Source organism: Aquarana catesbeiana, linkage group LG05 (genome assembly GCF_042186555.1).
Source record: "Aquarana catesbeiana isolate 2022-GZ linkage group LG05, ASM4218655v1, whole genome shotgun sequence".
NCBI lineage: Eukaryota > Metazoa > Chordata > Amphibia > Anura > Ranidae > Aquarana > Aquarana catesbeiana.
In genome coordinates this window covers 12,367,762-12,390,306 of record NC_133328.1, presented here as the reverse complement: position 1 = coordinate 12,390,306, position 22,545 = coordinate 12,367,762, and the positions used below count along the sequence as shown (strand labels likewise).

Here is a 22,545-nt window from a genome sequence, read left to right as displayed (position 1 = left end):
TGCTAGCTGCAGTATCAGTACATATATATATATATATATATATATATATATATATATATATATATATATCCCAGCTTAGTGCAGCTGCAGGCCATTAGTATGTCTGGAAGGCCAAGAAGGAGAAGCAGACAGTCACAAGCCAATAAGAGAGGGCAAGCAGGCTCTGTGTCTAGTGCTGGTCGTGGAGACGGTGCATCCTCATCAGCACGTGGCCATGGGACACGCTTGGCCTTTTTTTCGGCAGCTGGCCATGTTGAGCCGCAACATGCGGAAGACTTGGTCGAGTGGATGACCAAGCTGTCCTCATCCTCCTCATCCTCTCTCATCCATGCCCAGGGTACTTTGTCTGGCAAAGCAGCGGCCTCTTCCCTCGGCTCAATGTCATCAGTGACTCCTTCCCTAGCCCCACCATGTCCTCCTGAGGAGTCCCTCGAACTGTTTGACCACAGTGTTGGGTACATGCTCCAGGAGGATGCCCAGCGTTTGGAAGGCTCTGATGATGATACTGAGCTCGATGAAGGCAGTAACACGAGCACGGACAGAGGGGGTGCCCAAGAAGGACAGCAATCTGGCAGTCATGCTCCCCCTGCTGCAGCATACTGCCAGGTTTGCTCCAGTGATGAGGAGGGAGGGGATGATGAGGTCAATGACTCAACGTGGGTGCCTGATAGGAGAGAGGAGGAGGAGGAGGAGGCGGCACATCACCAACGAGGCAGGATGCCCTCCAGGGGCCAGCCTAAGGGCAGCACATTGACTGCGTCACACCCCAAAGCTCCACATGTGCAGGGCGCTGCAGTCTCTGCGCGTTATTCAAAGAGTTCTTTGGTGTGGGCCTTTTTTGAGACGAGTGCATCAGATCGCACCGCTGCTATTTGCAACATATGTCTCAAGCGTATCTCGCGTGGCCAAAACATCTCCCGCTTGGGTACCACATGCTTGACCAGACATATGTTGACCTGCCATGCAGTTCGTTGGCAAGCGTATCTAAAAGACCCACACCAAAGAACAAAGAGGACCTCTGCTTGCTCCTCATCAGCTGAGATTTCCAACCCCACTAGACCTTCAGTCCTCTCTGAGACCTGCACTGAGAGGAATGAAGGTGTAGAATTAGGTGTGTCACAGCCACGTACTTGTGGGCAATCTGATTTTGGTACACCGACGTCAGATTGTACCAGGCAAATTTCCCTGCCCCAGCTGCTGCACCGCCGAAAGAAGTTTGCTCCCAGCCATCCACATGCCCAGCGGTTGAATGCTAGCTTGGCAAAATTGCTAGCACTTCAACTGCTGCCTTTTCAGTTGGTAGACTCTGCCCCCTTTCGTGAGTTTGTGGAATGTGCAGTTCCTCAGTGGCAGGTACCCAAACGCCACTTTTTCTCACGGAAGGCGATTCCGGCTCTCTACCAGCATGTGGAAGGCAATGTCCATGCCTCGCTGGACAGGGCGGTCAGCGGTAAGGTGCATATTACCGCTGACTCATGGTCCAGCAGGCATGGACAGGGACGTTACCTAAGTTTCACGGCGCATTGGGTGACTCTGCTGGCAGCTGGGAAGAATGCAGGACAAGGTGCAGTAGTGTTGGAGGTTGTTCCGCCACCACGCCTCCAAAATGCTAATGATTGTGACACACCTCTCTCCTCCACCCCCTCCTCTTCTTCTTCCTCCATGGCCTCTTCCTCGGAACCAGCGGTGCTCCGTAGTCGTTCAAGGGGCTACGCAAGTACGCAGGCCAAAAGATGCCATGCGGTGCTTGAGCTGGTGTGCTTGGGGGACAGGAGCCACACTGGGGCAGAGGTTCTGTCAGCTCTGCAGGGGCAGGTTCAGAGGTGGTTGACGCCACGCCAACTTAAGGCAGGAATGGTGGTTTGCGACAATGGCACCAACCTCCTCTCTGCCCTCCGACAGGGACAAATGACCCATGTGCCCTGTTTGGCTCACGTCCTTAACTTGGTGGTGCAGCGGTTCTTGGGCAGGTACCCGGGCTTACAGGATGTCCTGAGGCAGGCCAGGAAAGTCTGTGTGCATTTCCGCCGGTCATATAATGCCAGTGCTCGGCTGACGGACCTCCAAAAGGAGTTTAACCTGCCCAAGAACCGCCTAATCTGTGACATGCCCACCAGGTGGAACTCAACGTTGGCCATGCTGCAGCGGCTGCACACGCAGCAGAGGGCCATCAATGAGTACCTGTGCGACTATGGCACCAGGACAGGGTCAGGGGAGCTTGGTTTTTTTTCCCCACGCCAGTGGGCCATGATCAGGGATGCATGCACTGTCCTGTCACCATTTGAGGAGGCCACGAGGATGGTGAGCAGTGACAGTGCATGCATCAGTGACACTGTCCCCCTTGTCCACCTGTTGGAGCACACGCTGCGTGGAATAATGGACAGGGCACTTGAGGCAGAACAGAGGCAGGAAGAGGAGGACTTCCTTAGCTCTCAAGGCCCCCTTTATCCAGACAGTGTTCCTGCGTGCCCGCCGATCACACAGGAAGAGGACGAGGAGGAAGAGGAGGAGGAGGAGGAGGAAGATTGTGTCAGTATGGAGGTGGAGCATGGCACTCAGCATCAGCAGCAGTCTTTAAGGGATCAGTCCCAAGAAACACATGGACTTGTACGTGGCTGGGAGAAGGTGGCTGCGGACCATGTCGTCCTTAGTGACCCAGAGGACTCCGGACCGAATGCCTCAGCAAACCTACGCTGCATGGCCTCCCTGATCCTGCAAAGCCTGCGTAAGGATCCTCGTATTCGTGGTATCAAGGAGAAGGACCAATACTGGCTGGCAACCCTCCTTGATCCACGTTACAAGGGTAAGGTTGCGGACCTTATCTTGCCATCGCAGAGGGAGCAGAGGATGAAACATCTTCGGGAGGCCTTGCAGAAAGGTCTGTGCAACGCGTTCCCAGAGACTGGGAGGTTACAAACTCCTGTTTCTGGACAACGTGTTGCTGAGGCTTCGGTCAGTCAAAGAAGGAGCGGTGGAGAAGGTGGCCGTCTGACCGATGCGTTCAGACAATTTTTTGGTCCGCAGCCCCAAGGTATGATCGGTTCCAGCAACCATCGCCAGCGTCTGTTTTACATGGTGCATGAATACCTAGGGGCAAGATCAGACTTGGACACCTTTCCCACCGAAAATCCTCTGGGTTACTGGGTCTTGAGGATGGATCACAGGCCAGAGCTTGCACAGTATGCAATTGAGCTACTGGCCTGTCCTGCATCCAGCGTTCTTTTGGAACGCACATTCAGTGCTGCTGGAGGCGTGGTAACCGATCACAGGGTGCGTCTGTCCACTGACTCGGTCGATCGACTGACCTTCATAAAAATGAATGAGTCTTGGATCACCACCAGCTACCAAGCACCTGATGCTGATGTAACCGAATCATTTTTTTTGAAATCTCAGATCCCTTCAAAGACTGCCTATGCTGATGCTGAGTGACTATTCCTGAGTAATTATCCTCTTCCTCCTCAATCATCACGCTGATAGCTTGTAAGAGCATTTTTGGTTCTGGGCGCCACCACCAGTGCCTAAGGCACAATTTTTCAGCCCCTGTTTAACAGGGGCGTGTAATTACGATTTTTGATGTAATACTTTGCAGCAGGGCTCGTTCCTGCATTCCAACTAGAGTGTCTGTGAGGGGTTGCAGTGTTGTGGCACCAGCACCAGTGCCTAAGGCCCAATTTTTCAGCCCTTGTTTAACAGGGGCGTGTAATTACAATTTTTGATGAATACTTTGCAGCAGGGCTCGTTCCTGCATTCCAACTAGAGTGTCTGTGAGGGGTTGCAGTGTTGTGGCACCAGCACCAGTGCCTAAGGCCTAATTTTTCAGCTCCTGTTCAACAGGGGCATGTAATTACAATTCTTGATCTAATATTTCACAGCAGAGCCCTGTGAGGGCTTACAGTGTTGTGGCCACAGCAACACCTAAGGCCCAAATTTCTGCTGAGTATATAGGGCAGGACCCTACTTTCAAACAACTAACTTACAAACGACTCCTACTTGCAAACGGAAGGAGACAACAGGAAGTGAGAATAAATCTACCCCTAGGAAGGGAAATTCTCTCCTGTAAGAGTTAATATGGGAAAAACATTTCTCCTTTCCACTGATGCTTTCCAATCCATTGGGACAAAAAGTGAGGTGAAATCTTCTGAAGAGGAGGAAAGACAGCAAAACAAATGTCACAGGGGTGATAACCCTTCCCTATGTTTTCCAAAAAGCTTAAAAAAGATTTTTTGGCTGGAGCTAAACACGTTAAAAATGTACCCGTTCAAAATTACAAAGAGATTCTACTTAACAACAAACCTACAGCCTGTATACTGCTGTTCAGAGTATATAGGGCCTGGTGGCCCCACACCTTTCCTTATTTTAATTTGGGTGCGGGGTTCCCCTTAATATCCATACAAGACCCAAAGGGCCTGGTAATGGACTGGGGGGTACCCATGCCGTTTGTCTCACTGATTTTCATCCATATTGCCAGGACCCGACATTACATTAAACCCGCAAGCAGTTTTAAATGAGATTTTTTCCTTTAAAAATGACATTTGGTGCAGGGACTGTTCTAAACACGGGAAACACGCGTCACTTTACAGGCATACTATAGACACCCCTCAGGTATGATATTTAAAGGAATATTTCACTTTTTTTTTTTTTTTTTTTTTACTTTAAGCATCATTAAAATCACTGCTCCCGAAAAAACGGCCGTTTTTAAAAGTTTTTTTTGCATTGATACATGTCCCCTGGGGTAGGACCCGGGTCCCCAAACCCTTTTTAGGACAATACCATGCAAATTAGCCTTTAAAATGAGCACTTTTGATTTCGAACGTTGGAGTCCCATAGACGTCAATGGGGTTCTAACGTTCGTGCAAACTTTCGGTCCGTTCGCAGGTTCTGGTGCGAACCGAACCGGGGGGTGTTCGGCTCATCCCTATCTGTGACCAATCACAGCTGATCACAGCGTGAACCAGGAAGTGCCGGTAAACAGCATTCCTCGGTTCGCGCTGACAGGAAGAGCCGATCGGAGCCGATCGGCAGCTCTCCCTGTCAGAGGGGGGGCCTGTGCTGATAATCAGCACATTGATTATCAGCACAGCCCCCTCAAATGTACAAAAAACACTACCAATCCGTGCCCAGCATTCCCCCAATAAAAAAACCCTTCAAGTGTCCACAGTGCCAATCAGAGCCCACCACAGTGCCAATCAGTGCCCATCACAGTGCCAATCAGTGCCCAGCAGTAACACATGTCAGTAACACATCAGTACCTCATCATCCGTGCTGCCCAACAGTACCACCTGTCAGTGCCCATCAGTGCTGCCTATCAGTGCCCATCAGTGCTGCATATCAGTGCCGCCTATTGGTGCCCATTAGTGCTGCATATCAGTGCCAACTCATCAGTGCCCATCAGTGCTGCCTCATCAGTGCCCATCAATGCCGCCTCATCAGTGCCGTCAGTGCCGCCTCATTAGTGCCCGTCAGTAAAGGGGAAAACAAAATTTTATGACAAAAACTAAGAAAAACTTTTTTTTTTCAAAAGAAAGCTCTATATGTGGGAAGAAAATGATAAAAATTTTGTTTGGGTACAGTGTTACATGACAGCGCAATTGTCATTCAAAGTGTGACAGCGCTGAAAGCTGAAAATTGTCCCTGATAGCCGCCGGCTACTCGCGATTACTCCTGAGAAGAAGAGAACGGAGATCTGTCAATGTAAACAGACACATCTTTATTCTGTCAAGGGTGAGTAGAGCAATCTGTTGTTCCTAATGATTAGAAAAAAGGATCGGTCTCCATCCCCCCCCAGTTAGAATCACTCCCTAAGTAAAACACAATTAACCCCTTGATCGCCCCCTAGTGTTAACCCCTTCTCTGCCAATGACATTTATACAGTAATCAGTGGCTATTTATAGCACAAAATAGGTCCCAAAATAGTGTCAAAAGTGTCCGATCTGTCAGCCGCAATGTTGCAGTCCTGATAAAAATTGCAGATCGCCACCATTACAAGTAAAAAAATAAATAATAAAAATGCCATAAATCTATCCCCAATTTTGTAGACCCTATAACTTTTGCGCAAACCAATCAATATACGCTTATTGTGATTTTTTTTTTACCAAAAATATGTAGAAGAATACATTTCGGCCTAAACTGAGGAAGAAATTCATTTTTTTTATATATATTTTGTGGGGATATTTATTATAGCAAATAGTAAAAAATATTGCTTTTTTTTTTCAAAATAGTCCGTCTTTTGTTTATAGCACAAAAAATAAAAACCGCAGATATGATCAAATACCACCAAAAGAAAGCTCTATTTTTGAGAAAAAAAAGGACGTCAATTTTCTTTGGGTACAACGTTGTACGATCCGCTCAACTGTCAGTTAAAACGACACAGTGCCGTATCGCAAAAAAAAATGGCCCCGTCAGGAAGGGGGTCAATTCTTCCGGGAGTGAAGTGGATAATATGGGTTTTAAACGGATATTATTTTTCACATTTTGCATGATACTTTAACCTCTTTGAGCCAAGGGCACACAAATATGTGGCCTCTTTGCGGCCAGGCCTTGGCACAGAGTGGCCGCATATTTGCATGCAATAGCACCGATAGAGCTGTTCCCAGAGCGTGTGCCCCGTGCTCCTGGCACAGTTACCATCAGAAAGGTCCCATTCTCTGCTTGCGATCTGGAGCTTTCTGATCATGTGACCACCATGATAGCCAATCACATGACCATAAGCCCCGCCCCCAACATTTTAAACCTGCCAGCAGGCTCGTGGACTCTAAGGGGTTAATTCAAGAGCCATTATTAGTACCTCTGTCTCAGGGTAATCTGTGGGGTTCAGCTGTCACTTGGACCATCAGGGCCTGCTATGTGTATGAGTAGTGTTGGATCCATGGGTCAAACTGATAGCCCAGAAGACAACAGGTACCAGGACAAATTGCAAAATCCAGGACAGACTGGTACATGCCCCCGCCACTGTGCCAGGCAGTGGCGACCGGTCCTTAGGGGGCGCACGGCGCTGCCCCCCTCCCCCCATCCGTGTGTCAGGCCCCCTGATCTACCTGCAGGGCGCCGGATGCATGGATTCCAATGGGGGATTTTTTTTTAAGCACGTGGTTAGAGCCAGAGGCTCTAATAGGCTTCAAAAAAGGGTAGTACTGCAGAGTACTGCGCCCGAAGCCCACCCAGTTGTGTGACAATAGAGAATGAATATTCGCTATTGTCACACTGGTTTTGCCTCCCGGCCACTCAGGAAGCGTGTCCTGTGACCCGTTTCCCGATTGGCCAAAAGGAGAAGCTACACTATTGGCCGAGGGAGGAGGAGGGAGGAGATGCACGGCGAGGACGCCGCCGTGATGCCAAGGAGGAGACTCACAGATGCTGCTGAGGTGGAGATGCACGTGCAGAGGACGTAAGTGCTGCCTGAGGTAATTGTTGTGGTTGACCGACCGACCCGGGGGGTGGCTGTGCACTGTTTGCCACCCCCCCCAAAAAAAATATACCCCAGGCTGCCACTGGTGCCATGTAAAAGAGTACAGTTGGAGGGGGGCTGTTTAAAGCGGGGGTCACTGGCAGTCCATCTGTGGGGTACATTCCTCTATTTTGGTAGCAGAGTAAGTAGCACAATCAGGGTTTAAAAGCTGAAGCTTTCTCGGATGAGTAATGATACTAGATCCGATTACCTCTTCATACAGTACTGAGCAGATTATGCCGACAGTGGAAATAGATCACAAGCTCTTGGAACCAGCCAGGAATTTTAGCAAAGGGAACCACATCCATTTCTTTAAACAATACACTTTATACGTAGAACTAGATTGACAGCTTGTATGATTAAGACAACATACTTTAGAATTAGGTTTGTGTTTAAAACAGTTGCACACAATAAATCCTATAAATAAATACAAGTCATTGCTCTCTGCAAACACATTTTATTTATTTATTTATTTATTTACATTTTTAAGCAACTTCTGATACATTCAGTTATGTTTCAGATAAGACCCCCACACCGCCAAATAAAAGGAAAATGCTGCAATCAACAAGGCTAAATTTGATAACACAGGCAAACAGCTGGAGCGATGTCGGGGTAACACAGGCGATAGGCTGGAGGAGTCTCAGAACTGGTACCTCAGACCATCTGGCCTAAAAGAGTTGGAGAGAGGTCATGGACTTAGCTGTGACATATGAAGCAGACACAGGCATCAATAAAAAACATACAGTGTTTCAAACCCTTCCACATTCCATCCACAACTGAAAATTGAGATTTGGCTTTAGATACTCTTGTTTAGAGGGTCTATTTATACATTTTTTTTTTCACAAATTTCACCCAGGAGTAAATTAGGTTCAGTTGGCAGCGGTGGCCTGTGCATTGTGGGTGCACTCCGCTGCCCTCCCTATTCCTGTTGCTTCCAGGACGCCGGACGCATGGACTCCAATGGTGGGGGTGGGAGGGGTGTTTTTTTAAGAACCAGAGGCTCTAATAGGCTTCAAAAAAGGGTGGGCTCGGGGAGCAGAGAGTGCACCCTGATCCCACCCTGTTGTGTGACCATAGCGAATGACGTTTCGCTATTTTTTACACAACAGTACCTTCCCGACAATCAGGAGGCAGGTCAGTGAGACCTGTTGCCCGATTGGCCAAAGCACCAGGTGATCCTATTGGATGCCCAGCGATTTGATGGAAGAGGAGACACACAAGGGAGGAAACTGGAGGAACGGAGGTCCGGCACTTACCGCTGCTGCCCGTACTGAGAGGACCCAACAGCCCGGTAAGTGCCGGACCTCCCATGGGGGGTGGGGTGGGTGGGGGTGTTTTGCTCTCAGTCACCCGCACAGCGTGGTGGGGGTGCTTTCAGTATCGAAAGACCCGCGCCGCAGGGGGTGTAGGGGTACTGTCAGTGCACCAGCGAGACCCATGCTGGGGTAGTGGTATGGGCAGTGCTGTCAGTCTTATCTGTGATGATGATCTATATACCCTGATCCTGTGATTCTGGGGCTGTATACTCTGTCCTGTGATGCTGAGCTGTATACTCCTGACACTATGGGTGGAAGCAAGAGGAATACAGGGGACGGAGTGAGTGGATTCTATAAGGGGTGGGGCTTATGAGAAGCAGGATGGGTCAAAAAGGAAGGGTGTGGTCTGGCATCCCCCATCCTAAAACTTCACCAGCCGCCACTGTCAGTTGGGAAAATATGTGAATCCTGGGTGAAAGTTGTGTGAATTTTGGGTGGAAAGATTTATACATTATACTTTTACTCTTTTAAAATAAAAATATATAGACTGGTGTTTCTGAAGAGTTTCTTGAGTGAGTCAAGACTGTAAGGTGTGGAGAACATCCTCCTCCAGTCAGATGGGAAAACATAGATGTGTCATATTTTTCTGGGGCCTTAAAGCAGAACTTCACTCTCTCAATCAACACTGACTATTTTTAATCCTTATGCTGCTAGCATTAGTAAATAGATAGGAAAGAATATCATATTAATTTGTTTTAAATGTTCTTTTTACATTTATTCAGTTACTTCCTAGTTACCATGCCTAGGCAAATGATGTCATACATCCCAGGAGTCTTCGGGAGAGGAGAATTTGGCTTTTTCAGCTAAGCAAGCCCTCCTGCCTGCATGGCTAAACTAACGGCTGATGGATTCCAGGAAGTAAATGCTACATGAATCATCAGCCCTTACTCAAGATGGCCAAAACTAGGGGGGGGGGGGGGGGGGGTCAAACTGATTTCTCAACAAAATAAAGCAATGAAGACATGGATGGATGGGGGAGTTTGTTTTGAATATAAAAATGAATTAAATTGTGTTTTTGGTTGTGCAGTGTAGTTCCACTTTAAGGACATGTTATTTCCTGGATATTAAATTTGATGATCAACTTCAGTATTCCTTCTGCCATGTTCCTCTGAGGTTTACCTAATAATAGTTGACCCAACTCACGGGTTCACCGTAGACCTCCAGCTCACAAATGGTCAGGATTTCACTGCGCCCTGGGATCACCACACTGACGTATCGACCCTCCATCCCATTACAGAAGAAAGTTGATTTAGCATCAGTTTTTTGGGTGACCGTACCGCACCTGTGGAAGACAAATAAGGACCAATACAATGATACAGAAAACGGCACTTATTCACCTATAAGAGATTTACAAAATGGGTTCATAGTATACATACGTCAATCTTTAAAAACTTCTTCAAAAAATAATAAATGTGGCCAGAAATACATCTTCTTATTTTTTAAATATTTATTTTATTTATTAAATACAGAGAATTGCTAAATCCTGGGGGGCAGTCTCTATCTTTTGGGTATGCATTGCAGGCACTATGATCAATGAGAAGTTTAGGACTATTTTTAAAGATACTCATACAATGTATATCAAAGTATGGTCTCCTTGGGTGGGATATCATAGATCCATTGGATTTGACCATCTTGATATTGCCTTTTCTGCTTCTCTGTGTTCTCCCTAGCATTAACCCCTCTTTCCTTTCATCCATACATCCATACCTCCTCCTTTTCTTTAGTCTCTAGTTCTCCTTCTGCTTTTCTTGTTTTTCTCTTTTGTGTCCACATTCCCCTTTTTACGCTATAGATTTTACATATTGTTTTTTTTTTGGGTGGTCTTCTGAGTCGGCCTATCTGCTAGGTGCCTTCTTTCTGTCTTTTTTGTTAACGCTCAGAAAAAGAAACAATAAAAATTTTGTAAGAGCAACTCTCAGAAATACTATCACTTACAGCATTTTTGAGAAGAGATTTTAGTCACTGTTGTTCCTCAATCTTTTCAGTAATGTCTGGCTACCTGCAGAAAGTGCCTAAAGTTAAACCCCCCTTCCGAAATCTTGGTGTGGCTGTCAAAACTACATGTCCCATTGTCAGGCCTGGACTGGCCATAGGGTACACCAGGCAGTTGCCGGGGCCACCAGGCTGCATGTCCCCCCAAATATGTCCCCCCAAATATGTTTTTGTATATTGTAATAGACCCTGACCAGGTTTTTTTGGGCTGGAGCACCCCTCTCCCTCCTCATTACCTCTTTATTAGTGATCACCAGTGCATAGCAAGAATCCCTTCAGTTGTCCCACATAGAGGAGTTTGGCTCCCATGGTTGAGACGCAGGATCTTTCATTCTATTACTAGAGTAGGACCCACTAATTCGGGGTACTTTGTCGCAGTAAGTGGGCTTAGCACTATATGACCATATAGTGTGACCAAAGCCCCGTATATTTTTGAATATGTTCAGGTGTTTTTAACTAGCCTTGCAGGATAAATGTAATTCTTGAATGTGTGCGCTGTAATCTGTTTTGTACTGGCAGGAGCAGCCTGTTGGGGGTCGGGCCCTGTGGCGGGAGGTGGGCAGTGGCCGTGGTTCAGACAGGGCTGATGCAGGCCATGGTCGCCTCTTGCCTCCCACTGCGTGGCCATGCCTGTGTCTCTTCTACTGGTGTAGAGTGACGATCTGTATCCTCTGCAGTAACTGCAAATGTGCCAGATTTAGGCAAAACAAGCCGAGCTGCACCCAAAGAGGTCACTGAACTCAGTCAACTCCTTATATGCTGAATGGCGGCTGGTGGTATTTTTTGACCCGGTCGGGTCACCTGCACCTTCCCCCCGGCCAGTCACCTGACCACAACACTTACCCCGGGGGACCGACTTCCCCTGTGTCTCCTCTACTCGCGTCTCCTCCCTCCTCCTCCTCCTCCCGGTGGCCAGCGTATCTTCTCCTTTCAGCCAATCCGGAAACGGGTCTCAGACCCGCTTCCTGATTGTCCAGGGGGAGGATTCGTGTGACAATAGCGAATTTTCATTTGATAGTGTCACACAACTCAGTGAGCCCACCCTATTTTGAAGCCTATTAGAGCCTCTGGCTCTAATTAATCAAGTGCTTCAAACACCAACCCCCCCCCCCCCCCCCAATTGGAATCCATGCATCTGGCGCCTTGCATGTACAGTGCCTTGCAAAAGTATTCACCCCCCTTGGCATTTTACCTATTTTGTTACATTACAGCCTCCTTTAGTTCAATGTTTTTTTAATCTGAATTATATGTGATGGATCAGAACACAATAGTCTAAGTTGGTGAAGTAAAATTAGAAAAAAAATATATACATAGAACTAGTTTTCAGAAATAAAAAACTGATAATTGGCATGTGCGTATGTATTCACCCCCTTTGTTATGAAGCCCATAAAAAGCTCTGCTGCAACCAACTACCTTCAGAAGTCACATAATTAGTGAAATGATGTCCACCTGTGTGCAATCTAAGTGTCACATGATCTGTCATTACATATACACACCTTTTTGAAAGGCCCCAGAGACTGCAACACCTAAGCAAGAGGCACCACTAACCAAACACTGCCATGAAGACCAAGGAACTCTCCAAACCAGTAAGGGACAATGTTGTTGAGAAGTACAAGTCATGCCGCGTACACACGACCGGACTTTCCATCAGAATAGACTCCGACGGTCTTTCCGACGGAGTCCCGCTGAAACGGACTTGCCTACACATGATCACACCAAAGTCCGATCGCTTAGAATGCGATGACATACGACGGGACTAGAAAAAGGAAGTTAAATAGCCAGCAGCCAATAGCTGCCCTTGCGTCGTTTTTTGGTCCGTCGGAATAGCATACAGACAAGCGGTTTTTCCGATAGGAACTGATTCTGTCGGAAAGATTTGAAACATGTTCTATTTCTAGGTCCGTCAGAATTTTAGAAAGAAAAAGTCCAATGAAGCCCACACACGATCGGAATGTCTGACGGAATGATTCCATCGGACCTTTTCTTAACGAAAGTCCGGTCGTGTGTATGCGGCATTAGGGTTAGGTTATAAAAAAATCACCATCAAATCTATCATAACCAAATAGAAAGAACATTGACAACAGCAAACCTGCCAAGAGACGGCCGCACACCAAAACTCACGGACCGGGCAAGGAGGGAATTAATCAGAGAGGCAGCACAGAGACCTAAGGTAACCCTGGAGGAGCTGCAGAGTTCCACAGCAGAGACTGGAGTATCTGTACATAGGACGACAATAAGAACACCATCCCATCCCCATCATGCTGTGGGGAAGTTTTTCAGCAGTCGGGACTGGGAAACTGGTCAGAGTTGAGGGAAAGATGGATGGTGCTAAATACAGGGATATTCTGTGTGTGATTTGAGGCTAGGACAGAGGTTCACCTTCCAGCAGGACAATGACCCCAAACACACTGCTAAAGCAACACTTGAGTGGTTTAAGAGGAAATATGTAAATGTGTTGGAATGGCCTAGTCAAAGCTCAGACCTCAATCCAATAGAAAATCTGTGGTCAGACTTAAAGATTGCTGTTCACAAGCGCAAACCATCCAACTTGAAGGAGCTGGAGCAGTTTTTCAAGGAGGAATGGGCAAAAATCCCAGTGGTAAGATGTGGCAAGATCATAGAGACTTATCCAAAGCAACTTGGAGCTGTGATAGCCGCAAAAGGTGGCTCTACAAAGTATTGACTTTAGGGGGGTGAATAGTTATGCACATTGACTTTTTCTGTTATTTTGTCCTATTTGTTGTTTGCTTCACAATAAAAAAAACATCTTCAAAGTTGTGGGCATGCTCTGTAAATTAAATGATGCAAATCCTCAAACAATCCATGTTAATGCCAGGTTATGAGGCAACAAAACACGAAAAATGTCGAAGGGGGTGAATACTTTTGCAAGGCACTGTAGATTAGGGGGCTGGATGCATGAACAGGGGGGGTGTGGCGCCTGTGCGTCCCTTATGGACAGACAAGGAGTCTTAGGACTCCCAGCAGATAGGGTCTCAGGGCTCGCTTCCTGTTCGGCCAGGAGGAGAAGCAACGGCCCGGAGCGAGGAGTAGCTGGAGTGAGGAGCAGCAGCCCTACCCTGGATCCTTGTCATCTGCCTCCTAAGGTAAGGAGGCCTCTTACCGCTACCTTCCCGTCCGTCTCCTGGGGGGAGATACAAATTATTTGGATCATTCGTTACATTGTTACCTTATTTTGGATGCTTCAAACATCTCAATTAAACAAATTAATTCCATATTTAGTTTCCTTATAATTTATTTCAGATTTCGTTGCTATTGTGATTCAGAGATTCATATACCTCCGAATCTCCGAATAACGAAAATTTCAATTCGTAATGAAGTCTATACATCAGTGCGATAGATAAAAGAAACTACATAGGAGTGTTGAGGGGATCGGTTCCCTACTGTACCCACAGCAGACTCAGGTATTCGGGTTCTTGCACAAGAAAATGTTACAGTTTATGCCTCTGAAAGATGAATTTAGCAGAAGATATCAGACCAAAGGAGAAGAAATCAGGTAAGTCATAGCAGGTCAGATGCACCTGTCATTGAATTCTAAGTGATCTCAAATGCATCTCAAACTGAGGCCATCGACATAAGCCCAAAGACCCTTGACATAGGTACCCTTACAGTTTGTTGTCCTTGTGGTACTCACACTGGGTTGTTATTGTCTGGAGAATTTCCAACTCGGACGTTTGCACCCATCAGCCGTTCCATACAGCAGTCCGACCGGCCAGTGAGTACAACATTAACTACTTTGTATTTATGTTTCATGTCTAGCCTCCACCAGGGCGACTGTTCATTACTTGTGGAGGCACAGAAGCCATGCTGAAAGTTTGTATCTTTCACACTATCAATGGCCCTGTAAGCGTAAGCTGTAGGCTTAAAAGGTTGCAAATCGGAGCTCTGTGAGGCTTCCCCAGTTCTGGCGATATTAAAGGCTGAAAAAAAGAAAAACAGGAGACACTCAATAATTATACATTTTGGGGTCCGTTGGATGAACGAATGTGACAAATATCTGTACAGCTCCTCAAAACTTATATTCTGTGTAATATAATTATCTCCTATGTTAGCAAGCGCCATCTAGTGGCTGTAATGTATTTTTTTTTTTTTTCTAAACGTCTCAAACAGGCACAAAATGCATTATGGCCACTAGATGGCGCTTACAAACATAGAAGATAATTATACAGAATACGGCAAGATTTGTTGGAGCTGTGCAGATATTTGTCACATTTGTTCAGCACACTTTTTTATACACTTAACCCATAATGTTTTTCCATCCTTCTAAATCATTGGCGGCTGGTGCTAAATATTTCAGGAGGGGTTGCAAACTAATGCCATCCACCCCCCACCCGGGGAGACGGATGGGAAGGCTGGCGATCGGCGCCTATGGGAGAAGATTAGGCAGAATAACTTCCTGTTCTGGGGACAACCATTTACCAGACAAGAAGTGATGCAAAATCTGCAAAAAGAAAAAAATAATTTTACTTGTCAAGTAGTGAAGCTTCCCTCCAACCACTCTGCATATTATTTTATATATACTGTGATTCTGTACTTGCCAAATATGCTGCAGAAATCTCCCTCCCCTGAGTCTGGCTGCAACCATTAAAACTGTGGGCAGATGAAGCTGCTGCCTGTTCACTTCCTGGATTTACACAGAGGCACACCTCCAGCTCTGCAGCTCTCATTGGCCCTCTTATGACTCCCCTCCTCCCTTGCTGGCAAACTCTCAGGAGAGTGAGAGAGAGACAGAGAGAGAGAGCTGTGTATGATGTCATAATCCTAGTCTAATGACCAGACAAGAAACAGGAAGTGGGCTGTATAAGGGATTTACTGGCAGAAAGAAAATGTTTTACTATCCAAAGTTAAAACAACAACAACAACAAGGGCAGAAGATTTAATAGATGGAAAGATGAAAAAAATGACTGAAGTTTCGCTTTAAAGTGATTGTTATTTTATTTTTTTCCTTTACAAACATGTCATACTTACATGCTCTGTGCAGTGGTTTTGCACAGAGTGCCCCCGATCATTCTCTCGCATACCCCCCAGCGCTCTGGGCCCTTCCCCCTGGCCCAGAGCCCCAAATGCTGTGGCGGTACTCGTGCATGCTCGCTCCCGAGCCTACTCTCTGTGTCTTCACGGCTCAGCCCCACCCCACCACTCCCACCTCACTGGCTGTAATTGACATTGATATTGGCATCTCAGCCAATCAGGAGGGAGAAACCCCGGAGAGCCTCGGGTCTTGTGCACATCACTGGGTCAAGATCATGCTAAGATAAGTTTTAGGGGGCTAAGGGGGAGCTGCCCACTGAAGGTTGTTGACCTTCATGCATATGCATGAAGGTCAACAACCTTCACTCCTGACAAACACTATAAATACTTCAGCTCCAAAAGGTTTTACCCCCTTCATGACCAGGCCATTTTTTTGCGGCACTGCAATAATTTACAGTAGGTGACCGCGATATTGTGTCAATCTTGCCACTGCTATCGGCGAGATTTGACACCTGCGAGCCCCATCGCGGGAGCCAGCACCGAGCTGGCTTGCTCATCAGGAAAGGAAAACTTTTTTTTCCTTTTGCGATGAACGTCAGGCAGTGCTGACAGCTGTCTGCTATGAATCATGAGGGGGAACGCCGCCCCAAATTTTAAATAAAAAACCGGCATGGGTTCCCCCCAGGGGCATATCAGGCCCTTAGGTCTGGTATGAATTTTAAGGGGAACCCCCCACTCCGAAAAAAAAAGTTTGGGGTCCCCCAAAATCCATACCAGACCCTTATCCGAGCACGCAGCCCGGCCGGTCAGGATAGGGGGTGGGGACGAGCGAGCGGCCTCCCCCCTCCTGAACTGTACCAGGCCGCATGCCTTCAACATGGGGGGTGGGCACTTTGGGGCAGGGGGGCACCCTGCAGCCCCCCCCCCACCCCAAAGCACCTTGTCCTCATGTTGATGAGGACAAGGACCTCTTCCCGACAACCCTGGACTTTGGTTGTCGGGGTCTGCGGGCGGAGGGCTTATCGGAATCCAGGAGCCCCCTTTAATAAGGCCCCCCACCCTATGTGAATGAATATGGGTACATGGTACCCCTGCCCATTCATCTGGGGGAAAAGTGTCAATAAAAAAAACACACTAGACAGGATTTTAAAGAAATTTATTAGGCAGCTCCGGGGGTCTTCTTCAGACTTCGGGGGGTCTTCTTACGACTTTGGGGGTCTTCTTACGACTTCTCCACTCTCTTCTCCCCCTCTCCGGCCTCTTCTCCCGGTGAATACGCTTTTTATTTAAAATTTGGAGCGACGTTCCCCCTCATGATTCATACCAGACAGCTGACAGCACTGCCTGTCGCTCATCGCGAAAGGAAAAAAAAGTACCCTGTCGCCGAGAACCAGCGCGATGGGATCGCGCTGGAAACACATTCTCGCGGTCACGTACTGTAACTGACAATTGAGCAGTTCTACGATGCTGTACCCATATAAAATGTACGTCTTTTATTCCCTACGAATAGAGCTTTCTTTTGGTGGTATTTGATCTAATTCTGGAATTGCTGCACTTCTCTCTTCTGTCACTAGATGGCCGGGTATCTGGTGCCATTAGATAAGACAAGGGCTTTGCAAGGACAGATTAGGAATGGATGGGGTGTCTCAGCCAATGGGCAGGGATTTTCTTGGGTCCCTTGGCCTGCAGAGAGACCCTTTTTATTTGGGTGAGGTCAGGTGATCTGGGTTCTGTGCCACTTGGACGGCTGTCTGGGTGGACGTGTGGTGTGCTGCCCAGAACCTGAGGCCTATCCCAGGGACATCTGGCTGCTAGGCTGTCTGAGTATCCAGGGCCAGGGACCCAACCAGTGGAGGTGACACTTGCAGAGTAGCCTTGTGTGCCAAGCCAGGGACAGAGCAGGCCAGTGGGGTGACGCTTGAGGAGTATCTGTGAGTGCCAAGCTAGGGACTCAGCAGGGATGCGGGGGTGACGCTTGAGGAAGATACTCAGTGAGAAGACTGGAAGAGTTCAGGAGATCCAGTGGCAGTGGATCAACAAGTCTAGTGAGAGATACTGGGAGCTCAGTTGAGTGAAGATCTACAAGAAGGAGATTGTAGAGGAAGTGAAAGAGTTCATTGTAACCTTTGTTAGGAACTGTTCAAGATTGTTGCCAAAGGGGACAGCGTGTCTACACATGCAGATGTGGTGTCCGCGGGGTACCTTTCCCTACATGGCTGTCTACCTATAGAAGTCTCGGAGTCTAACAATTAACATTGAAACTACTAAAGGGTGTCCTGGCACTAAACCCTCTCTCCCACAGTTCTGTTTAAGAGATAATAAATCCCTTTATTTTAAAGGGGCTCAGTAGAACCCCCCACTCAACAGACCACCGACTCTTTAGTACCCCTGTTCAGCAGATCCCCAGCTTATTAGTACTCAAGAAGTGTCTGGTGTCCATGAATCTACCTTGAATTACACCCACCATCCCTCGTAACTCACTCTACATAGAAGGATGTCACCTATTCCTAACTCTTGAGGTTCTCATTAGACCAAAGTGGGCTCGGGACTTGGCTACACATCTGCAGATAGAAGTTTAACCCTTTGATCTGCAGATGAATAAACAGAATGATACACAAGTCACAATATGTTAGATTGTATCTTTCTGTAGCCTCTGAGCAAATGTTTTATAAATACTGTCAGACTGGGATTTTTTTTCACAGCTTAAAGTGGACCTTCAGTCATTTTTTTATCTTTTCATCTATTAAAACTTCTGCCCTTTTTGTTGTTTTAGGTTTGGATAGTAAAATATTTTCTTTCTGCCAGTAAATCCCTTATACAGCCCACTTCCTGTTTCTTGTCTGGTCATTAGCCTAGGCTTATGACATCATGCACAGCTCTCTCTCTCACTCTCGTGAGAGTTTGCCAGGAAGGGAAGGGGGGTGAGTCGTAAGAGGGCCAATGAGAGCTGCAGAGCTGGAGGTCTGCCTCTGTGTAAATCCAGGAAGTGAACAAGCAGCAGCTTCATCTGCCCACAGTTAAAATGGTTGCAGCCAGAGTCAGGGGAGGGAGATTTCTGCAGCATGTTTGGCAAGTACAGAATCACAGTATATAAAAAATCATATGCAAAGTGGTTGGAGGGAAGCTTCAGAATGGCAAAGATGTTTTTATTACAAATTGTGTTAGCAGACTGCAGTTTCTCTTTAAAGTGATTGTAAATGATCACCTTGTAAAATATATTTAGGGTTGTTAACAGAAATCTTCCAGGAGTTATTTTTATTTACTAGTATCTGCCATGAGAATGTATTCAGACCACCCCCCCACACACACACCACCACCACCACCACCACTATCTAGTGCACCACAGTTATTTTCTATATTTATATTATTCCTTATTTACCTCCAGGATCAATTTTAACTTTGCACCAAGCCAGACCCAAAGAGCCCAGGAATAGAACAGCAACCAGAGTCTTCATTCTGGAGGAGACATCAGGACACACAAAGTCCATTATCATTCTAAAACAGTAAAATAATACAGAAATATATTCGTCTACAATAAATCAATCAATAGGTTAATCAAACGATTATAATAAAAACAGTCATTAGAAAATAACTCCAGGAATGTCTTACTCCTCTTTCCCCAGTCAGTAAAGGCTTTATTCTAGGGACATTCAAACAAACAGCTGAACTTTTGCACATCGAACCCTCTGTTCAGCGGGAACTGAGCATCATATATACAGGTGGTATCTCTAATGCTTCTATACGGGGCCGTCTTTAATATTGATTGGACCCTGAGCAAACATTTTCTTGCCCCACCCCGCACAATTTTACTCTTTCATTACACAGGACCCCTCCATACTACCCCCTTTATTAGACAGAACCCCCTCCCCCTTACTACCCCCATCATTACACAGGACCCCTTCCCTCATACTACCCCCATCATTAGACAGGACCCCCTCTCCCTTACTACCCCCATCAGTATACAGGACCCCCTCCCTCATACTACCCCCATTATTACACAGGACCCCCTCCCTCATACTACCCCCATTATTACACAGGACCCCCTCACCTTTACTACCCCATCATTACACAGGATCTCCTACCTCATACTACTGCCATCAGTACACAGCACCCCTCCCCCTCACTACCCCCATCATTACACAGGATCTCCTCCCCCCTACTACCCCTATCATTACAAAGGACCCCCTTCCCCATACTTGCCCCCCCATCATTACACAAGACCCCCTCTCCTTCCTCCTCAGACTGCTGCATTGCCCCGCCCATAGTCTCACCTTAAGAGTGTCTCCATCAAACCCTCTGGTGCAAAAGTTCTTAAGCGGGCCTATGATCTGCAGCTTATTGGACATGGTGAACGAATGGGGTTGGTGTGATTGTGCCCAGGACTGACAGATGCTCTCCCGGGGCAAGGTTTACCTTACCTAGCTGGCCAATCGCTGCACAGACTGCAGACATAACACCCAACCAAACACCAGTGCCCCCAACATTCAGTTCCACCCTCATCTCCTGAATGATTGCCAAATCACAACTTATCAACTATTTGCAGGCAGCACATGCTCAAGGGGCAGCTTAGCTGTTTGGGTCCCACAACAATGACTGGGCCCAGGGCAGCTGCCTCTTTTGCCCCACATTAAAGATGGCCCTTCTTCTATATATGACGGCTTTCCACTGTTACTAAGGCAGCCCCGGGTGCTTAAACCCACAACGTCCCTAGGAACCACTGGCATCACCAGGAACCCCTGCCAACTAAGCAAAGGGGCGGGGATAGCAGTGACCTCAATACCCAAATATAGCCATGGCCAGATTGGGTCAATGATGTCACCACTATTCCCATTCCTTCTCTGATATAGCTGATGACAGCTCAGGGAGCTAATTAGGAGTACCATCGGGCTTGGTCATCCTTTTTTTTTTTCAGTGGGCATCATGATTGACAATGGATTTACAACGAGGGACTTTTTTTTAGATATTTTCATTTTTAATAAATGCCAGACTATTGGGTGTCTTTGTTTCTATGTTACAATTCTTTTTTTTTGTAAGTGAGTAGAGGTACTAGGGGTAAGCCTGTTATTTAAATGTGGTGGTGTGCACATAAGTCTCGCTTATGCTGCAGAAACTTTGGTGAAGAGGAGTGATGAAATTACTTTTGGTGGACTTCCATTTAAAATGAAATGTGATTTGTTGGCTAATTTAAAAACAGTTTTCCTTTGTAAAAGGCTGTACTACTGCAGCCTTTCCTGCACATCATAGAGATGCGCCCCTTCACAGACAATATTTGGAGACCCCATTGGCATGTTATATAACCACTTCAAGACCAGACTGTTTTACCAACTTTCAGACCAGGCCACTTTTCAGATCTCAGAGTTGTCACACTTTCTGAGCACGCTATAGTCGAAAAATGGCTACATCACGGCCGTCCAGTTCTGGGACGTCTTCCAAGAACCTCAGCCAGGTGCCCATCAGGAATGCTCTGTGATCACAGTTCGAGGTAAAGGGCCAATCACAGCAGCCCTTTACCATGTTATCAGCTGTGTCCAATCACAGCTGATCCCATGTAAATAAATGCTGGTTATCGGCATTTCCTTTCCTAAGCACTGTCACTGTGAAGAAAAGAAAGCTGATAACTCGCTTTCCTGTAACAGCAGATATTTACACTTATAATCAGTGCAGCCCCATCAGTTCCAATCAGTGCCAGTCAGTGTCCATCAGTTCAGCATATCAGTGCCACCTATCAGTGCCCATAAATGCCGCCTATTAGTGCCCATCAGTGCCATCTTATCAGTGCAGCATCATCAGTGCCACTTCATTGGCGCCCATCAGCACCAATCAGTGCCCATCAGTGGCCAAAAGTGCCGCCTCATCAGTGCAGCCTCATCAATGCCCATCAGTGAAGAGGAGAGGGTTTTCTTTCAAAATGTTCAGTCTTTTTTCATTTGGTTAGCAATAAATAAAAACCCAGTGGTGATTAAATACCAGCAAAAGAAAGCTCTATCTGTCTCAAAAAAATATACATACATTGAATTTGGGTACAGTGTTGCATGAAAAATGGCCTGGTCAGGAAGGGGGTGAAAGTGCCCAGTAGGCAAGTGGTTAAATGACAATTACAACATTGTACCCAAGTTGATTTTATGTAATTTTTTTACACACATAGAGCTTCTTTTGGTGGTATTTAATAACCACTTTTTGCATTATAAAGGAAAAAAAGATTAAACTCAAAGTTACAAATTTAATCCGACCATACTGGCATAAGAGGGAAGACCCATACAAACTAATAAAAATATACACATTTTATATAAATATAAAGGAAAAAAGATTGAATATTTTTTCTTAATTTCTGTAACTTTGCAAATTTTGGGGGAAAATGAAGAAATAAAATAATGTTTTTTTCACAATGTAATTTTAAATTATGTCTCACACACATCATAGGCAAACTATTGTTACACTCCGAAACACATTCTGCTGTTCCTCCTAAGTATGGGGATACTACATGTGTGAGACTTTTTCAAAACCTAGATGTGTAGAGACAGGGCCTAAAATCCAAAAAGTACATTTGGAGGTGGATTTTTGGAGGCCCTGGAGCACCAAGATAGTGGAAGCAACCACAAATTACCCCAAGGTATTTTCTAACTGGCATAGTGAGTGTTTTTAAGACTTAGATTTTTGCCACAAGTTTTTGAAAAATGCAAAATTAAAATGTAATTTTTACAAAAAGTTGTCAATTAATAGGATATTTCTAACACACAGCATAAGCATACTTAGAATTACACCCCAAAAACACATTCTGCTAGTCTTTCCATGTGTGGTGAAACC

The 22,545-nt window shown here is 46.3% G+C and overlaps 1 protein-coding gene across 1 annotated transcript in view; it reads right to left on the bottom strand.

Moving 5' to 3' along the window:
- Nucleotides 1-7,885: 7,885 nt before the first annotated feature.
- Nucleotides 7,886-22,545, bottom strand: part of LOC141144079 (fucolectin-like) — a 29,704-nt gene continuing 15,044 nt past the window's right edge. The window contains exons 2-5 of the mRNA XM_073629445.1: nt 19,121-19,197; nt 14,405-14,690; nt 9,880-10,042; nt 7,886-8,112 (exon numbers count right to left, since the gene is read on the bottom strand). Of these exons, the coding sequence (XP_073485546.1) occupies nt 9,880-10,042; nt 14,405-14,690; nt 19,121-19,197 (526 nt within the window). The 3' untranslated portion in view covers nt 7,886-8,112. The remainder of the gene's footprint in view (nt 8,113-9,879; nt 10,043-14,404; nt 14,691-19,120; nt 19,198-22,545) is intronic.